Source organism: Hordeum vulgare, chromosome 5H, assembly GCF_904849725.1.
Source record: "Hordeum vulgare subsp. vulgare chromosome 5H, MorexV3_pseudomolecules_assembly, whole genome shotgun sequence".
NCBI classification, from domain to species: Eukaryota; Viridiplantae; Streptophyta; class Magnoliopsida; order Poales; family Poaceae; genus Hordeum; species Hordeum vulgare.
Genome location: NC_058522.1, coordinates 549,606,281 through 549,626,112, shown reverse-complemented (window position 1 = coordinate 549,626,112; position 19,832 = coordinate 549,606,281). Strand labels below are relative to the sequence as shown.

General features: G+C 47.2%; 2 protein-coding genes across 3 annotated transcripts; both read left to right on the top strand.

Annotated features, from left to right (window-relative positions):
* The first annotated feature begins 3,842 nt into the window (after positions 1–3,842).
* Positions 3,843–14,207, top strand: LOC123452758 (putative wall-associated receptor kinase-like 16). Of its 2 annotated transcripts, none has more exons than XM_045129467.1 (5): positions 3,843–4,042; positions 5,646–5,819; positions 5,913–6,377; positions 12,499–12,648; positions 12,722–14,207. In XM_045129467.1, the coding sequence occupies exons 2-5, from the start codon at positions 5,723–5,725 to the stop codon at positions 13,975–13,977; spliced, it is 1,968 nt and encodes a 655-aa protein (XP_044985402.1). In that variant the 5' UTR covers positions 3,843–4,042; positions 5,646–5,722; the 3' UTR covers positions 13,978–14,207. The 2 variants fall into 2 exon arrangements, with proteins under 2 accessions (XP_044985402.1, XP_044985400.1); XM_045129465.1 differs by having other exon boundaries at positions 3,843–4,294; positions 4,389–5,819.
* Positions 14,208–14,629: 422 nt separating this feature from the next.
* LOC123452757 (wall-associated receptor kinase 5-like) lies at positions 14,630–19,256 on the top strand. Its single transcript, XM_045129464.1, has 4 exons — positions 14,630–16,502; positions 16,602–17,069; positions 17,603–17,752; positions 17,831–19,256. Exons 1-4 carry the CDS (start codon positions 15,608–15,610, stop codon positions 19,093–19,095), a joined length of 2,778 nt encoding a protein of 925 aa, XP_044985399.1. The 5' UTR covers positions 14,630–15,607; the 3' UTR covers positions 19,096–19,256.
* The last annotated feature ends 576 nt before the right edge of the window (positions 19,257–19,832 follow it).

Below are 19,832 nucleotides of genomic sequence, written 5' to 3'. Positions count from 1 at the left end.
TTCTCTGTCTCTACAACAATACATTCATTCATCAGCAAACAAATCCCCACAAAACAAAATTTCTTGCCGGTGCTTGGCACACGGTTGGAGGCATGGGGAGGGGATCTCATCAGATAATGAGTTCCTGCCGGAGGAGGGGATACGATGAGGGGAGCAAGGTTAGGCGCCTCTATCTGGCCATAAGGAGTCGCCGTTGCCGCGCCATAACCTCGGAGTTCCCCGTGTGAGCCATGGAGGCCCGCCTCCACCTGCAAGTACTTCGCTCCGTTGCGCCTTATCCGCGCGCCGCCGCCGTTCTGCATCGAGCAGACGCATCATTCTCAGTCACTGTAGCTGTCGCGTTCATTTGATCCAGAAGCTATGCTCGAGCGCCGAAACGGGGGCAGCAAGCGGGCACAGATGCGGCCGCGGAGGCGGGTGGGTTGAGATCGACAACAGTGGTGGTTGAGGTCGGCCGCGGCGGCGAGTGGTGTGGCAGCAGCCTGGGCACAGGCCAGGGTGGACCAGGGTCGAGGCGATGTGCTGGAGCGCCGCAACGGGGGCTGTGAGCGGGGAGAGGTACGGCCGCGGAGGCGGGTGGGTTGAGATCGGCAGCGGTGGCGGTTGAGGTCGGCTGCGGCGGCGAGTGGTGTGGCGGCGGCCTTGGCACAGGCCAGGATGGCCCAGGGTCGACGGGAGGAGGCGATGCGTATAATTTTTACAGTGAATCATTTTTTCTTTTGCGTTGCAGATAAATGATGGAGCGCGGGTTGAATAACAAAAAATATAGGGGCTTTTTTATAAAAATGTCACGGTGGGTTTTTCGATGAAAGCAAATAGCCTCTTTATTATTAGGTATAGACTTTTAGCAGTCTTCAGATTTTGCTATTATTTTTCGTCTCGCGGTACATATTGATGGGTCGGCCCAATCGTGCAGAATCATGGTGTGTGTCCTCTGAAATTTTTATTTTTAAACGAAAAAAACTAAAGTGGGCTGGCTCATCAGATGAATCCCGGTTAAAATTTGATAGGGTTTGATTTAGATCGGGATTGCATAGTTCAAGGTACAATCAACCGGAATTTTGACTTAGGGGTTCATTCCGTCGGACCTCTACCAATTCAAGGTTTAAAACGGACTTTTTTCAGGGATACGGGTGTAGGTCAGATTACATGGGTCCAACACTAAACTCTAGGCATGTTTGGAGGTCTTGTACTCTAGGCTTGCCTCCTGGTTGTGCAGAAGCAAAACTGGAGAAAAAAATTAGAATTTTGGGGCGGACTCGAGGGCGTCGAGAGGCGTGCAACTCACACTTGGAGGCAAAGTCTGGAGGTCCGGGCATTGATTCTAGGTTATCAAGTAATTGTGCTTCCTAGGTCTTCACCTTGTAGTATTTGCCCTCTCGTGGTTCTTCCTGTTGTTCCTCTTCACAATCGGCTTCACATGCCATCATTCCTAAGCACACATATTAGAACACATGCCTTAGGTACTAAACAACTCAAGTGCGTGTCCAAAAGGGAAGTCGTTTAGGAATAGTTTCACATTGTCTTCCATGCATCGTCTTAGCACGCGCCCTTGTCACTAGTCACATTAGTGCTTCCTCTCTTAGCATGGTGATGTCTCACGAGGCCCGTATATCACGATCCTACTATGGTGAAAATGTCAATCATTTTGTGCAGCTTCATTCATTTGCATTCACACCTTCATTAAAATTTCACATAGACAAACGAAGTAATCATAATATGGATTTGATCCAACAATATTATTTAAATACAAGAATAAAAACTAGAATAAACAAAATGGATGCTTTGAAAATGCGCATTTTCATAGTGTCTATTTTTGTTTATTTTTCCACGCCTTGTAGAAATGTTAGTTCATGCCAAATTTTTGCATGCACTTAGAACTTTTGTAAAAGTTGGTCTCAAAAAAATTTCAGAATATTTTGAACATTTTTCGAAAAAAAAATTCGATTTTACTGTTCATCCAAGCTCAAATGAGCTCGGGAGCAGAAAGGCACTTTCGTCTTTTTAGAGGTTTCACTAGAAGACTTCATACGGATGTATATAGACATACTTTAGAGTATATATTCATTCATTTTGCTTTGTATGTAGTCTTTTAGTGAAATCTCTTAAAAGACTTATATTTAGAAACGGAGGGAGTACCAGACAGGCTCGGCCCATCATGGTAGGGGTTTTTTCCTTGTCTATTTTTGTCTTATTTATTTTATTGCCTGATTTATTTATAATTCATTTTTTTTGTTACATTTTTTTTCTTGCTTTTAGTTTTTTTGTTTTACTTTTTTATATATGTAAACATGTTTTTAATTTATTAATATTTATTTTTCATACTTATTATTTTTTGAAGTCATGGATAATTTTCGAGATACATGAACATTTTTTACATCCAGGAATAATTTACAAGAGTTTTCTGCATGCTCCAATCATAAATGCTCATACTTAAGTAGAAATTTTCTCATTGCTTTCACATGGTAATTATCATGAATGTATAACCAAAAAATATATTGGTTGAAACCTCATGAATCTAACTAGGGGTCACTACAAGAAGTCATGGATAATTTTCGAGATACATGAACATCTTTTACATCCAGGAATAATTTACAAGAGTTTTCTACATGCTCCAATCATAAATGCTCATACTTAAGTAGAAATTTTCTCATTGCTTTCACATGGTAATTATCATGAATGTATAACCAAAAAATATATTGGTTGAAACCTCATGAATCTAACTAGGGGTCACTACAAGAAGTCATGGATAATTTTCGAGATACATGAACATCTTTTACATCCAGGAATAATTTACAAGAGTTTTCTACATGCTCCAATCATAAATGCTCATACTTAAGTAGAAATTTTCTCATTGCTTTCACATGGTAATTATCATGAATGTATAACCAAAAAATATATTGGTTGAAACCTCATGAATCCAACTAGGGGTCACTACAAGAAGTCATGGATAATTTTCGAGATACATGAACATCTTTTACATCCAGGAATAATTTACAAGAGTTTTCTACATGCTCCAATCATAAATGCTCATACTTAAGTAGAAATTTTCTCATTGCTTTCACATGGTAATTATCATGAATGTATAACCAAAAAATATATTGGTTGAAACCTCATGAATCCAACTAGGGGTCACTACAAGAAGTCATGGATAATTTTCGAGATACATGAACATCTTTTACATCCAGGAATAATTTACAAGAGTTTTCTACATGCTCCAATCATAAATGCTCATACTTAAGTAGAAATTTTCTCATTGCTTTCACATGGTAATTATCATGAATGTATAACCAAAAAATATATTGGTTGAAACCTCATGAATCCAACTAGGGGTCACTACAAGAAGTCATGGATAATTTTCGAGATACATGAACATTTTTTACATCCAGGAATAATTTACAAGAGTTTTCTACATGCTCCAATCATAAATGCTCATACTTAAGTAGAAATTTTCTCATTGCTTTCACATGGTAATTATCATGAATGTATAACCAAAAAATATATTGGTTGAAACCTCATGAATCCAACTAGGGGTCACTACAAGAAGTAATGACTCTGAAATGTATAAAATCTCATGAAACAACTTGACATGTTTCTATTTCCCCCCACCCAAAACTAGAAATACTGTCCACATAACAGATACCTTCTAATAAAAACACACCTCATGAATCTTTTAGTTTGTTTATCCAACAATTGTTTTAATAAAGAATTGAAATGAAATAAAACAAAACAAAACAAAAAAGTTAGAAAATAATAATAGAAAAGCACACTCCACAGTCCACACACCACGGGAGGAGGCAAGGCTTGGTCACTACCTACACTCAGCTCAAAGACAGGAGGGCCCAACCCAATGTGGAGGACCCGTCTTCCCTTATCGCCCTTCTTCTCCCCCACCGCCCGCGCCATCTCCACCGCCGTCATACCACATCCTTCTCCTTTGACCCTGTCCCCCCGGCGTTAGATACAGCGGCGGGCGGGCGAGAGCACCGCCATTCTTCTAGCTGGTGGCGTGGCATTTGGTGTCTCCTTCTTCCTGTAAACTGTAAGCTCCCTTCATTTCGTACCTTGGTACCTACTACACCACACCGTGCGCAGAAGCTCGCCGCACCCGGATACGTCTCATCTCCGAAATGGAGAGCCCGCCCCCGTCGCCGCCGCTCGCCCTTTCCATCGTCATCTGTATGCATATGTATGCATCCTGAGATTGAGCGGTGTGGAAGCAATCTTTTAGGTTCTCTTCAGTTCTTCCGATGGATCCACTTGTCCACCGAAAACCCAAACAATCCATGCAAAGGTGCTCATGCCCTGTTACCGTTTTGCTCGATCCCGTGTCTGTAATTTATCTCCAGCGGTCAGAATTTCTTACTTTGTGATGCCCTCGGTTGCAGCTTAGGTGAACAGCAGCTGAAAATGGGGATTGAGTTCAGTTACTGTTACTTTAGCTCGGTTAGCTTATCTTCCACTAGGTGGGAGGACACTGAAGGGTTGCGCCATCCGGGTATGGTGGGTGATGACCAGGATGGCACCCACAAAAATATTATGGTAGTTGATGGGCTTGAATTATTTGCAGACAGAAGGTATTGCCCTACTTGCACGAGGTCACGATCATGGTCTTGTCAAAAAATTACATGGTCAAGGTCATCCTGGGTTATCTCCTTAACATGGCATCAACTACACCAGTGCCCCATCCAGGTCCACATCCACAGGACCATTTACTAGGTCACATGGCATCAAATACAGACCACACCCACACGAATCCTCCTCCAGTCTTCCTTGAGTCAACTGCAAGTTTATGTAACCATATATATATTTGTGGTACGAAGGCAGTCATGAAAGTGGTATCAAGAAGAGAAGGCATTGGTATTGCTGCCTGACCTGAATTTCTCTAGTGCAAGGTATAGTGTAGAACTGTCAATCCACCATGGGCATTTTGCCGATGATGTTATCTCTGCTGGTACTCGGGGCACTAGGAAAGCTAGTAGCCCTGGCATCTGGAGTTGTGACAAGCCAGCAGATCACCAAGGGGGACTGGGCGCAACCATCTCGTGCCGGTTTCACGCTCGATGGCTGTCCGACGAGCTGTGGCAGTGTTAATTTCAGTTATCCCTTTGGCATCGGATCCAGGTGCTCCCAGGGGCCTGACTTCAACCTCACTTGCGACCACACCACTCATCCCCCCAGGCTCTTCTTGCGCGACGGCGTCATCGAAGTGTTTGAATTCGGCGGCTCTTTGCCTTTTGGTTTAAAGATCTGGACCTCCTTCTCACATATCATTCCCTTGAAACCTGGTGTTAGTGTCTACAACTTATCTTTCAAACCACCTGGGAGGTCCTTCCATCTTTATCCCTTTGTTCTGAACATCACTAGCTGCGACCTGGAGGTGTACTCTGTCGAAGAGAATACCACCCGGTCAATCTGTGCAACTGTGTGCCCAGATCCAGAAATCACACAAGTGGATATGCACAACTGTGATGGTTTTGGATGTTGTCGTGTAGATGTGAACAGCTATGCCGACACTTACCACTTCAAATTTGTTCGCGACCAAAACACAAAATACACCAGAGCACACTCTAACCAGACCTCTCAATTGTGGGATGAAATCAGCATAACTTCCACTGGTGGTTTAATTTTCTCATGGGATATAGGCGATGAACCCACCGCCTGTGTTGCCTGTGTCAGCGAACATGCCGAGTGCCTCGGCTACAACTACAATACACTAGGCATGATATCAAGAAATGGCTACAACTACAACTGCGTGTGCAATGACGGTTATACAGGCAACCCCTACATTCCACATGGCTGCTCCAGTAATGACAAAGGTAACCTTTTTTAGCTAATCAAGCCACCAAAGATACTGCTGCTGTTAGGCATTTAGGGATTTGTACATACTAACCTTATACTGATCAATTTAGGGTATAATCCAATTCCGAGCAGGGCTGACTGTATCCGTTGGTGTGGTAACATTAGTGTACAATTCCCATTCGGCTTTGAAGAGGGTTGCTTTGCCACTGAAGAGTTTCGACTCAACTGCACAAATATGACGCCATCCGATGCCATGGTCATGTTGGAGGAGAAAAAGGTCATCAACATGAATGTTGAAGAAGCGACCTTTGATGTCACCATTCCCGACCAACAACGATGGGACCCCGTATCACCACCTAACGGTCTTTTATCGGCAAATGGGTTATTTCTCTCTGTCAAGTGGGTTGCTGCCCATCTAAGTTGCGCAGAGGCTCAACAGAATAGATCTGGATATGCTTGTGTAAGTGCCAACAGCAAATGTGTGGAGGTAAGCTCTGAAAGGATCTATGCTGGTTACCGCTGCAAATGCTCAGATGGCTTCCGAGGAAATCCATACATCCAAAGTGGTTGTCGAGGTATTCCCTCCCTTTCTCTAGGGTTGCAAATGATGCAATGCATTGCAACCCCTACCGCTAGAGAAAAATGTACTGCTAGCTAGAGTATTTCTTTCTTTCTTTTTTGCGAAATTAGCTAGAGTATTTCTGTAACCTCTAAAAGAAAGTTGCATATATGTTGCCATGTGTTACTAAAATAACTGCATGTTACTGTTAGCCAGTGATTTTTCAGCTATTTCTTATCTGTCCACGTTGATCCCATCTAATTGGCTCATGTACTGTTCCATGCTAATTGAATAGTGTACTATGTTCCATGTTACTCCCTTTAATTCATAATATAAGCAGCTTTATAATTTGCGACATTTAAACATTTTTAGATTAGGTTTGACTATCAATATAGAAAAAATTACAAACATGGAAAATATCAATTGATATTACTAGATTAGTCACCAAATATATAGTTATTTCTGTTTCAAACAATATTATTTTCTAAAATGTACAGTCAAACCTTGGCTATAAAGACCATGTCCATGTCCTGAATTACTTATGTTGAATCAGGGGAAGTATATATTCTGTCTGATCGATAAGTCTATGTACTATGGTCTTTGTGGGGCTGCAACACATAGTCCTTTGTGGGGCTGCAGCACATGGTCCTTGTGGCTGTTAGGATAGAATCCTTGACCATCAAGGACTGGCAGTTAGGATAGCATCTTAGACTAGCATCTTAGCAGCATCTTAGACTAGCATCTTAGCATTTGCTTGGCTGGCTAGAGCCTATAAATATGTATCCCCAACCCCTCAGGTTGGCATGGCATTGTGTGAGAAATAAACCAACGAAAATTGTCCCAACTCTCCTAGTGTCATCCACAACTATCAATGCTCAGGCTGAAAGGTCTAACAAGTGGTATCAGAGCCTCGTTATCTTTTACCCTGAGCATTTCCTTCTCACCTCTCTCACCGGGAGCTGAGTAGCCTAAGCCGGTAGCAGCAGCTGCTCCGACTGCCCCTAGTTACCTCCCTCCCTCCGGATTGTCGAGCAGCAGCTCGTCAGCAACAGCCTCCTCTTCACGCAACAGCCCCCCCTGCAGCGAGCCATGTCTGCAGGTCGCTCTCAGCACACGGCTACCTCGAGCATACGGCGCCGGCAGGAGCCCGAGCGCGCCGTGGCAGAGGAGCGTGAGCGAGCAGCTGTAGCAGCAGCTGCTGCGGCAGCAAGGGTGTCGAGGCTAGCTGCAGCGGAGCTGGCAGCAGCCAGAGCGGAGGTAGAAGCAGCCAGGGCGGAGGTAGAAGCAGCAGCAGCAGCGGAGGCAGTACGTGAGGCTACGGCGGATGCCAAGGCACTCCGCATCGGCTCCGGCAGCTCCAACGGCTCCGCGCCTGCGGACGACGGCGCCGACGCAGACCGCGCCAAAGTGGCGCAAGAGCGGACGGCGCAGTGGCCAGCCGAGCACGCCCGCGCTCCAGGTGGAGGTGCGCATGGCGACGGCGGCTGCAACGACCAGGACCGCGGCCTCTATGAGGTCCGGACTGTGGTCAGGGATGTTGGTCTCGGTGTTGGGTGGCCTACCCTCACTAAAACCAACTACGCCGAGTGGGCCGCGATCATGAAGATCAGGCTCCAGGTGCGGCGGCTGTGGGAGGCAGTCCAGGACAGCAACGTCGACCACCAAGAAGATCGACGGGCGCTGGACGCCCTCATCGCCGTAGTCCCGCCCGAGATGCAGTTCTCGCTTTCCAACAAGCGGACTGCCAAGGAGGCTTGGGACGCCATCGCCGCGGCACGCATTGGCAGCGACCGTGCTCGCAAGTCCACACTGCGGGCACTTCGTAAGGAGTGGGAGAGCCTGGCTTTCAAGCCAGGTGAGGACGTTGATGACTTTGCTCTCCGTCTCAACACTCTGCTGCAGAAGATGGTGAAGTTCGGCGATGCCACCTACATCGAGGAGAGAGCTGTCGAGAAGCTTTTTCGGTGCATTCCCGAGAAGTACAAGCAGATGGCTCGCTCGATCGAGTCTTTGCTGGACCTCTCCACGATGACGATCGAGGAGGCGATAGGTCGCCTCAAGGTCGTAGACACCGACGAGCCACAGCCTCCCTCGGGGCCCATCACCACCGGCGGGAAGCTGCTCCTAAGTCGGGAGCAGTGGGATGCCAGCCTTGGTGACAAGAAGAAGGGGGAGCCTTCTTCCACGACGGGCGGCCGCAAGCGCGGCAAGCAGTGCAAGGCGCGAAGGGGCGGCAAGGCACAAGGACGTGCCGAAGGTGACGCCCGCGGAGGCGCCAAGGACGGCGTTGCTGGCAAGCCCAAGACGGCACAGGACAACAGCTGCCACAACTGTGGCCGGCTTGGCCATTGGGCCAATGAGTATCGACAACCATGACAAGGCCAGGCTCACGTCGGACAGGCGGAGGAGGAGGAGACGGCTCTGTTCATGGCGCATGCAAGCATCGAGCTACCTTCAGCGACACTAGTCGCAAAGGCTCTCTTCCACCTCGACGAGCCAAAAGCACATGCTCTTCTCGGCGATGGCTCTGGGAAGGACAAGACTGCGGGGTGGTGCCTCGATACCGGCGCCACCCACCACATGACCGGTCGAAGGGAATTCTTCGCCGAGCTCGACTCCGACGCGCGAGGCTCCGTCAAGTTTGGGGATGCCTCAGTTGTGGAAATTAAGGGCTTCGGCTCCGTCATCCTCACCACCAAGACGGGAGAGCACCGGCTGCTCACCGGTGTCTACTACATCCCCGCGCTAGGGAACTCCATCATCAGCTTGGGACAGCTGGATGAGAACAGCTCACGCGTGCTGATTGAGCATGGGGTCCTACGCATCTGGGATCGCCAGCGTCGCCTTCTCGCCAAGGTACCCGGAGGTGAAAATTGACTCTACGTCCTTGATGTGCAGGTGGCACAACCGGTTTGTCTCGCTGTCCGTCGGGACGACGAGGCGTGGCAATGGCATGAGCGCTTTGGGCACCTTCATTTTGAGGCCCTGAAGCATCTAAGTGCCAAGGAGATGGTGCGAGGCCTGCCATGCCTCGACCATGTGCAGCAGTTCTGCGACATCTGTGTGCTGACGAAGCAGAGATGACTCCCCTTTCCCCAGCAGGCGAGTTTTTGGGCCAAGGAGAGGCTGGAGCTCGTGCACGGAGATCTGTGCGGCCCAGTGATGCCAGCCACACCAGGAGGTCGACGCCACTTCCTGCTGCTCGTCGACGACCTCTCTCGCTACATGTGGGTGATGGTCCTCGGCGGTAAGGGAGAGGCGGCGGACGCCATCAGGCGCGCGCAAGTTGCTGTGGAGGCGGAGAGCGGCCGCAAACTGCGCGTGTTACGCACTGACAACAGCGGCGAATTCACAGCGGCTGAATTCGCATCGTACTGCACTGATGAGGGCATCCAGCGCCACTACTCCGCGCCGTACAGCCCGCAGCAAAACGGCGTCGTCGAGCGGCGCAACCAGACGGTTGTGGGGATGGCTCGGGCTCTCCTCAAGCAGAGAGAGATGCCGGCTGTTTTCTGGGGAGAGGCGGTGCTAACGGCCGTCTACATCCTCAACCGCTCGCCTACTAAGGCACTCGACGGCAGGACGCCGTACGAGGCCTGGCATGGGCGGAAGCCGACGGTCTCCCACTTGCGGGTCTTTGGCTGCCTTGCATTCGCCAAAGAGCTCGGCCACATCGGCAAGCTCGACGACAGGAGTACTCCGGGAGTCTTCATCGGCTATGCGGAGGGCTCAAAGGCCTACCGCATCCTCGACCCAGAGACACAGCGTGTGCGCACGGCGCGAGACGTCGTGTTCAACGAAGGGCGAGGGTGGAAGTGGGACAAGGCAGTGGACGACAGCTAGACGCCGGCGTATGACGACTTCATTGTCGAGTACGTCCACTTCAAGGAAGCTTGGGGAGCAAGTAGCTCCTCTTCGCCGAGCACGTCTACCCCAGCTCCAAAACTAAATCGACTCCGGTGCCTGCTACGCCGACGGCACCACAACCGGCGACGCCGCATACTCCAGCCCCGACAGTCACCACTCCGGGCTCGTCTTCATCAGCACCAGCTCACGCAGAGCACAACCCGATGAAGTTCGCTTCCCCGCTCACTCACGACGAGGAGCGCAATGACGCGTATCATAGCGGCGAACCGCTGCGGTATCGTACGATGGATAATCTACTCGGCGACCAGCCGGTGCCGGGACTGGTGCCACGCGACCTGGAGGCGCAGCTACAACTCGCGTGTGAGGACGGCGAACCTCGGTCATTTGCAGAGGCCGAGAGAGACGCGGCATGGCGCGCCGCGATGCAGTTGGAGATGGATGCGGTCGAGCAGAACCGCACCTGGGAGCTCGCTGACCTCCCTCGTGGTCACCGCGCAATCACCCTTAAGTGGGTGTTCAAGCTGAAGAGGGATGGAGCCGTCGCCATCATCAAGCACAAGGCTCGCTTGGTGGCCCGAGGCTTCTTGCAGCAGGAAGGAGTCGACTTCGACGACGCTTTCGCTCCCGTGGCACGGATGGAGTCCGTGCGACTTCTCCTTGCACTAGCTGCCCAGGAGGGCTGGCGTCTCCATCACATGGATGTCAAGTCGGCATTCCTCAACGGCGACTTGAAGGAGGAAGTCTATGTGCATCAGCCACCGGGATTTGCGATCCCCGGCCAGGAGGGCAAGGTACTCCGCCTGCGTAAGGCTCTCTACGGCCTACGGCAGGCACCTAGGGCGTGGAACGCCAAGCTGGACTCCACGCTAAAGAAGATGGGCTTCGAGCAAAGCCCGCATGAGGCGGCCGTCTACCGACGGGGCAGTGGAGGAAATGCCCTGCTGGTGGGCGTCTATGTTGACGACTTGGTGATCACCGGCATCAAAGATGCAGAGGTGGCGGCGTTCAAGGAAGACATGAAGGCCACCTTCCAGATGAGTGATCTGGGGCTCCTCTCCTTCTATCTAGGGATCGAGGTGCACCAGGATCACTCCGGGATCGCGCTTCGACAGTCCGCCTATGCCAAGCGCATCGTTGAGCTAGCTGGGCTCACCGACTGCCACCCAGCTCTCACTCCGATGGAGGAGAGGCTGAAACTGAGCCGCGACAGCACGACGGAGGAAGTGGATGCTACGCAGTACCGACGCCTTGTGGGGAGCCTTCGCTACCTCGCCCACACAGGGCCGGACTTGGCATTCTCCGTGGGCTATGTTAGTCGGTTCATGGAGCGACCGACGTCGGAGCACCAGCAGGCAGTGAAGAGGATCGTCCGCTACGTGGCAGGGACACTCGACCACGGCTTCCACTACCCTAGGTGTCCGGGGGCGGCACACTTCGTCTTGTACAGCGACAGCGACCACGCCGGCGACATCGACACCAGCAAGAGCACGAGCGGGATCCTCTACTTCCTCGGCAAGTGTCTCGTGAGCTGGCAATCGGTCAAGCAGCAGGTGGTGGCCCTGTCCAGCTGTGAGGCCGAGTACATAGCGGCCTCCACCGCCTGCACTCTGGCACTCTGGCTCGCTCGACTGCTTGGTGATCTCCTCGTCCGAGACACCAGAACGGTGCAGCTCCTGGTGGACAGCAAGTCCGCCCTGGCCCTGGCAAAGAACCCCGTTTTCCACGAACGGAGCAAGCACATCCGACTGAGGTATCACTTCATCCGCAGCTGTTTGGAAGAAGGGAGCATCGAGGCGAGCTACATCAACACCACAGACCAACTCGCAAACCTGCTCACCAAGCCTCTTGGGAGGATCAAGTTCCTCGAACTCTGCTCCAGGATTGGGATGATTCGACTCTCCCACAAGACGACGTACAAGACTTAGGGGGAGAATGATGGATAAGTCTATGTACTATGGTCTTTGTGGGGCTGCAGCACATAGTCCTTTGTGGGGCTGCAGCACATGGTCCTTGTGGCTGTTAGGATAGAATCCTTGACCATCAAGGACTGGCAGTTAGGATAGCATCTTAGGCTAGCATCTTAGCATATGCTTGGCTGGCTAGCAGCCTATAAATATGTATCCCCAACCCCTCAGGTTGGCATGGCATTGTGTGAGAAATAAACCAACGAAAATTGTCCCAACTCTCGTAGTGTCATCCACAACTATCAATGCTCAGGCTGAAAGGTCTAACACTGTCAATGTATCTTATCAAGAGTTTGTTAATTTCAGATATTAACGAATGCCTTCAACCAAACAGCTGTAAAGGGATCTGCCATAATACCAAAGGAAGCTTCAGTTGTACTGAATGTCCTCTCAAGACTGAGTATGATCCAATAAAAATGCAGTGTACCAAGATAAAACAACAGCCTCTACTCTTAGGTAAGACTATATTCTTGTTATATTTATGATAGACAAAACAGAGCAGAAATTTAAAAGAGCTTAATGCTTGCAGGTATAATTATTGGGATGTCCTGTGGTTCCATGATTCTTCTTCTGAGCTTCAGTATAGTGTTTCTTACTCGTAGATGGAAAATAAATGTTCAAAAGCAACTAAGGAAGAACTACTTCCGGAAGAACCAAGGTCTTCTCCTAGAAACGTTGATACCATCTGATGAAACTGCAAATGAGAATACAAAGATTTTCTCTTTAGAAGAGCTAGAGAAGGCAACCAACAACTTTGATCCTACGCGTATCGTCGGCTGTGGGGGCCATGGCATGGTTTACAAAGGCATATTATCTGATCAGCGTGTCGTTGCAATAAAAAAATCTAAGGTCATTGAGGAGTGTGAGATCAGTCAATTCATCAATGAGGTTGCAGTTCTCTCTCAGATAAATCACAGAAATATTGTAAAGCTCTTTGGATGTTGTCTCGAAACTGAGGTTCCACTGCTCGTGTATGACTATGTGTCCAGTGGCTCACTGTCTGAAGTTCTTCATGCTGATTCAAGTGATGGTTTTTCTTTGTCTTGGAGTGATTACTTAAGGATTGCCCTGGAAACAGCAGGAGCTCTATCTTATCTCCACTCTTCAGCTGCAATATCAATCTTCCATCGTGATGTGAAATCCTCGAATATACTCTTGGATGTGAACTACACAGCTAAAGTTTCAGATTTTGGCACCTCTAGATTGGTTCCGATTGATCAAACACACATTGTCACGAATGTACAGGGTACATTTGGCTACTTAGATCCAGAGTATTTCCATACCGGACAGTTAAACGAGAAGAGCGACGTGTACAGTTTTGGTGTGGTACTAGTGGAGTTGCTTCTCAGAATGAAGCCTGTTTTTACAAGTGAATCGGGCATGGTCAAGAGCTTGTCAAACTATTTTATCCAGGAATTCAAGGATGGAAGAATCACAAGTATTGTTAACTCTCAGGTCCTCGAGGAGGCAACCGACGAAGAGGTGAACAGTGTCGCCTGTCTTGCAGAGGCGTGCTTAAGGCTATATGGCGAAGAAAGACCCACAATGAAACAAGTGGAGACAGAACTGCAGACTCTACGAACAAAACGGGTGAAGTCATGTCAAGCAGATCCGAGAAATGAAGAGCGAATGCTACCGGAGTCACTACCTCAAAGAGGAGTTATAGCTGCTCGCCAATCTTTGACAACAGAACTGGATGAGAGAGATAACTTACAGTCAAGAGACAGCCGACAATGCTATAGCTTAGAGTGTGAGTTCATGGCGTCTGCTAGTCTACCACGCTAGATGAGTCCGTCAAGTCAATAATGGATGATGATTATGTTTCCATTTTGTTAACTGGTTTGTGTTTCAGACTAAAACTACAGAGATTGGTACCCATAAGTCAATTTGTGTCCAGGCATCATGATTGTAGAGACATGGAGTGAATGGCTGGCATATGCATTGTATTGATGAAATGCTGATAAGGCATATTCTGGATTATATTAGCAATTATTTTGAGCACTCCATTGCTATGATATGTTGTTTTATTCAGATCATGAATGTGAGCACACTCCCAGCTCCCACATACACTGGGTTCTTGCATTTAGTAATTATTAGTAATAGGCTTAACTTAAAGTTTATTATACAGCCTGTTTTGTTTGGCCATTTTGATTTTTGTCGCTGCCACTTGTGATGATTTATACATTACTGTGCTTTTATTTGTATACAATACCATGATTTCCAGGCGCCATGGTAAAAGCGCGAGTTATTTTTTGAATGTACAGCTGATCATTTTCCTGTTATTGCGTTACTTGATTCTTTCTCTGTAGTTTATCTCCAGTGTTCAGAATTTTTACTCTGTTTTCTTGGTTGCAGCTTATGCGAGCACCAGCTAGTGTTGGTGGTGGTGGATTCAGTTACTGTCACCTAGTGCCTGTTCGGGGATGGACTGCTCCAGCAACTCCGCTCCGTCGGAGGAGCGGCAGAACGTCCGCTCCGAAAAAATTACATTACGGATCGTTCCGCTCCACCGCGGAGTCAGGAGCCGGAGTGTTTCCGAACACTCCCCTAGTATCAGTTAGGTTCGTCTCCACCATGTGGTGACTGAAGATTGCTAGCCAGCATCCACTATCGATGAGCAGAATGTTCCACCTCCACATTCTCCTGATGCCCCACTGCGGTGAGCTTCTCGTGTGATTCGCCATTTTCATGCTGCAATTTTGCGTGCTCCTTTTTTTATTTCTATGTTTGGCATGAACTTTGGTTGTTGGTAATGCATTTCTTGTGTAGTGCACACCTTTGGGAATCCAGAAAATCCACAAGCGAAATGTGTAAAGTGGTATATTAGGAGCAGACATAGACTGGCCCCTTTGGTGGGCTTGAATTGTCTGCAAACAGAAGGTATTGACCGATTTGCTTAGGTCTTGTCTACTGAGGTCACAATCATGCTCTTCTCCTTCTGCATCGCATCAAATACACCATAGTCAAAGTCATGGTCATCTCCTTAACATCGCATCAAATACAGCACTGCCCCATCCAGGTCATGGTCATCCACATTTGCTTAGTTCTTGTCTACGAGGTCACGATCATGCTCTTCTCCTTCTGCATCACATCAAATACACCATAGTCAAAGTTGTGGTCATCTCCTTAGCATCGCATCAAATACACCACTGCCCCACCCAGGTCATGGTCATCCACAGCCACAGGGCCATTTACTAGGTCATGGTAATGCATGGCCATCTCCTTTCACATGGCATCAAATACAGACCGCATCCACGCCCATTTGATTCCTTTTCCAGTCTTCCTTGGGTCAACTGTAAGTATTTGTAATCATAGATATATATGCAGTAGGAAGGCAGTCATGAAAGCGGTACCCAGAAGAGAAGGTAGTGCTGCCTGACCTGAATTTCTCTAGTGCAAGGTGTAGTGTAGAATCATGGGCATCTTGCCGATGGTGTTCTCTGTGTTGGTACTCGGGTCACTGGGAAAGCTAACAGCTCTGCCATCTGGAGTTATGACAAGCCAACAGGGCTCTGAGGGGAACAGGGCGCAACCATCTCGAACTGGTGGCACGATTGATGGCTGCCCAACAAGCTGCGGCAGTGTGAGCTTTGGCTATCCCTTCGGCATCGGATCCAGGTGCTCCCTTGAGCCTGACTTCGACCTCATTTGTAACGGCACCACTCAGCCCCCCAAACTCTTCTTGCGCGACGGCATCACCGAGGTGATCGACTTTGGCGATCCTTATTGGAGTTCAAACAGGATCTTGGCCTCCTTCTCCCAAACCATCCCCATTACATATGGTGTCAGTATCTACAACTTGTCTTTGAAACCTCTTGGGAGGTCCTTCCATTTTTATTCAATTGCTCTAAATATCACCGGCTGTGACCTGGTGGTGTACTCTGTTGAAGAGAATGACATCCAGCCAATCTGTGCAACTGTGTGCCCGGATCCAGAAATCACAGAGATGATGGCTATGCATAACTGTAATGGATTTGGATGTTGTCGTGTAGATGTGGACAGCTATGCCAGGACCCACACTTATCAGTTCAAACTTGTCTACGGTCAGAACCCAAAAAACACCAGTGCACGCTCTAACCAGTCCTCTCAATTGTGGGATAAAATCAGCATAACTACTGATGGCTTTGTGCTCTCATGGGACATGGGGAATCAATCCGCCTGTGTTGCTTGTGTGAGCGAGCATGCCGGGTGTGGCTACAGCTACGATGCACCATTTTTCATGCCCTCGGGAAATGGCTATTTGTGCTTCTGCAATGAGGGCTATACAGGCAACCCGTACATTTCACATGGCTGCTCCAACGGCGACAAAGGTAACATATTTTTCCTAATCAAGCGACCAAACGGACAGCTGCTGTTAGTCATTTTTTGGGCACTGATGATACATGCTAACCTTTTACCGATCAATTTAGGATACAATCCAACCCCAAGCAGGGCTGACTGCACTCGTCAGTGTGGTAGCATTAATGTGCAATTCCCATTCGGCTTTGAAGAGGGTTGCTTTGCCAGGGAAGAGTTTCACGTCAACTGTACAAATACAACGTCATCGGCTGTTTCTCTGCTGGAAGATTTGGAGGTAATCGACATAAATGTTGACGAAGGGACCATTAATGCCACCATTGCTGACCAACAGTTGGCGTACCCTACGTCTGCTTCAGGGCGAAACAGTCTTTTTTCTGCAAATTTGTTATTTCTCTCTATCAAATGGGTTGCTGCTAATTTAAGTTGCACAGAGGCCCAAAAGAATAGGTCTGGATATGCTTGTGTGAGTATCAACAGCAACTGTGTAGAAGTAAGTGATGAAAGGGTCTATGCTGGTTACCGCTGCAAATGCTCAGATGGCTTCCAAGGAAATCCGTACATCCAAAGTGGTTGTCGAGGTACTCTCTTATTTTCTCTAGGATTACCGATGATACAGTCCCTAAAATGGGAAAATGTAGTAGTACTGGATATGTTTCAACTCTGTAAAAGAAAGTTGCATGTAAAATAACTGTATGTTACTACTTCTGTAATTAGACACTGAATTTTTCCCTACTTCTAGTTTATTTATCATCCATGTAGGTTTCATTTAATTAGCTGATGATTATTTCATGTTAATGGAACAACATACTGTGTGTTACGCTCTCTGATACATAATATAAGCAGTTTTAGAAATTTGTCCATTCAAATATTTTAGGTTTGACCATCAATATAGAAATTACTAACATGGACAAATACTAAATTGATATTAAGAGATTAGTGATGAAATATATTTTTAGTATATAATTATTTTTGTTTGAAACAACATATTTTCTTTAAAATATAGTCAAAATGTTACTATGAAGACCTTGATGATGTCCTAAACTACTTATTGTGAATCAGAGGGAGTATGTATTTTTCCAAAGCATCTTATAAAGACTTTTGTTAATTTCAGATATTAATGAATGCCTTCAACCAAACAAATGTAAGGAGATCTGCCGTAATACCGAAGGAAGCTTCAATTGTATTGATTGTCCTCGCAAGACGGAGTATGATCCATTAAAAATGCAGTGTAGTAGGATAAAACAACAGACTCTACTTGTAGGTATGACTACATTGCTGTTACATTTATTTATGAATTATGATAGACAAGATAGAATTTAAAAGAGCTTAATATCCGCAGGTATAATTATTGGGCTGTCCTGTGGTTTCGGCATTCTACTTCTGAGCTTCAGTGTAGTGCTTCTCACGCGTAAATGGAAAAGAAATGTTCAAAGGCAACTAAGGAAGTACTATTTCCGAAAGAACCAAGGTCGTCTCCTACAAACATTGATATCATCTGATGGAAGTGCAAATGACAAAACGAAGATTTTCTTGCTAGAAGAACTAGAGAAGGCAACAAATAACTTCGATCCTGCACGTATCATCGGGCGTGGGGGTCATGGCATGGTTTACAAAGGCATGTTATCTGATCAGCGTGTTGTTGCGATAAAAAAGTCTAAGGTCATTGAGGAGTGTGAGATCAGTCAATTTATCAATGAGGTTGCAGTCCTCTCTCAGATAAGGCACAGAAATATTGTAAAGCTCTTCGGATGTTGTCTCGAAACGGAGGTTCCACTGCTAGTGTATGACTATGTATCCAGTGGCTCACTGTCTCAAGTTCTTCATGCTGATTCAAATGATGATTTTTCGTTGTCTTGGAGTGATTACTTGAGGATTGCTCTGGAAACAGCAGGAGCTCTATCTTATCTCCACTCTTCAGCTTCAATATCAATCTTTCATCGTGACGTGAAGTCGTCGAATATACTGTTGGATGTGAACTACACAGCTAAAGTTTCAGATTTTGGAGCATCTAGATTGGTTCCGACTGATCAAACGCACATTGTCACGAATGTGCAGGGTACATTTGGGTACTTAGATCCAGAGTATTTCCATACTAGACAGTTAAACGAGAAGAGCGACGTGTACAGTTTTGGTGTGGTACTAGTGGAGCTGCTTGTCAGAATGAAGCCTGTTTTTACAAGCGAGTCCGGCACAGTCAACAGCTTGTCAAGCTATTTTCTGCAGGAGTTCAAGGAGGGGAGAATCACAGGCATTGTCAATTCTCAGGTCCTCGAGGAGGCGACAGAGGAAGAGATCAACGGTGTCGCCTCTCTTGCAGAACTGTGCTTAAGGCTGCGTGGCGCAGAAAGACCCACCATGAAACAAGTGGAGACCGAACTGCGGACCCTGCGAGCAAAACGCATGAACCCATCGCAAGCAGATCCAAGGAAAGAAGAGCAGATGCAACTAAGGGCATTAGCTCGACGGACTAGATCTGTTCGGCAATTGTCTGCGACGGAACCAGGCAAGAGAATCAATGTACGGTCAGGGCGCAGCGAACGATCTTACCGCTTGGAGGGGGACTGTGAGAGTTCATGCCATCTGCTAGCCGACCACCATGCTTAGATTAGTCTGTTGATGAGTTTGTAATAATGGTTAATTTGTGTCCCTCTTCTATGAACTGATGCTAGGGCTTGTATGACAGGTTAGTTAGATTGGCCTTGTGTAAGTCATTTTATGTCCAGATCATTTCAGGCATCATGATTATATCAGCTTTTCAGTTGGAATCGTACTTGTTTATATGTAAACTGCTTTTTATGATGTGCAGTGAGTTGTTGGCGTAGGCATTATGGTTGATGATGTTAATAAGAGATGTAGTGGATTATAACAATTTCATTTGATTCCCCTAAAGTTTTACAAAGATATAGGTTTATAATAGGGAATTTCAATAAAGTAGGAATAAGAATCAAGAGAAGAGTGATGCAAAGAAAAAAAAATATACAGATAGGAAAATCCTAACACATTCAAGAACAAAGAGGACACACACATATTTTGTTGGCTCCCGGGAGCAAATCCAGAACGGCGGAGGAGACAAGAACACTAAATACTTCCACGTATGTGCTTCCCAACGTTATCGTAAAAACAAAATATTTGTTCTTGAACATAATGAAGTCAACTTTCTTTCCCGTGAACAGAAAGAAATGGTTCTCAAAGATTTCTACACATAACTCACCGGCTCTTCCAAGCCACTCTTGTGTTTCGACATCCACCAACTTTATCCTGACCACATTCCTCAGTTGCGCTAGTGCAATGTGCCTTCTCCGAGCAGGAAATTAAGGATGTGTTCCTTCAAATGAACCACA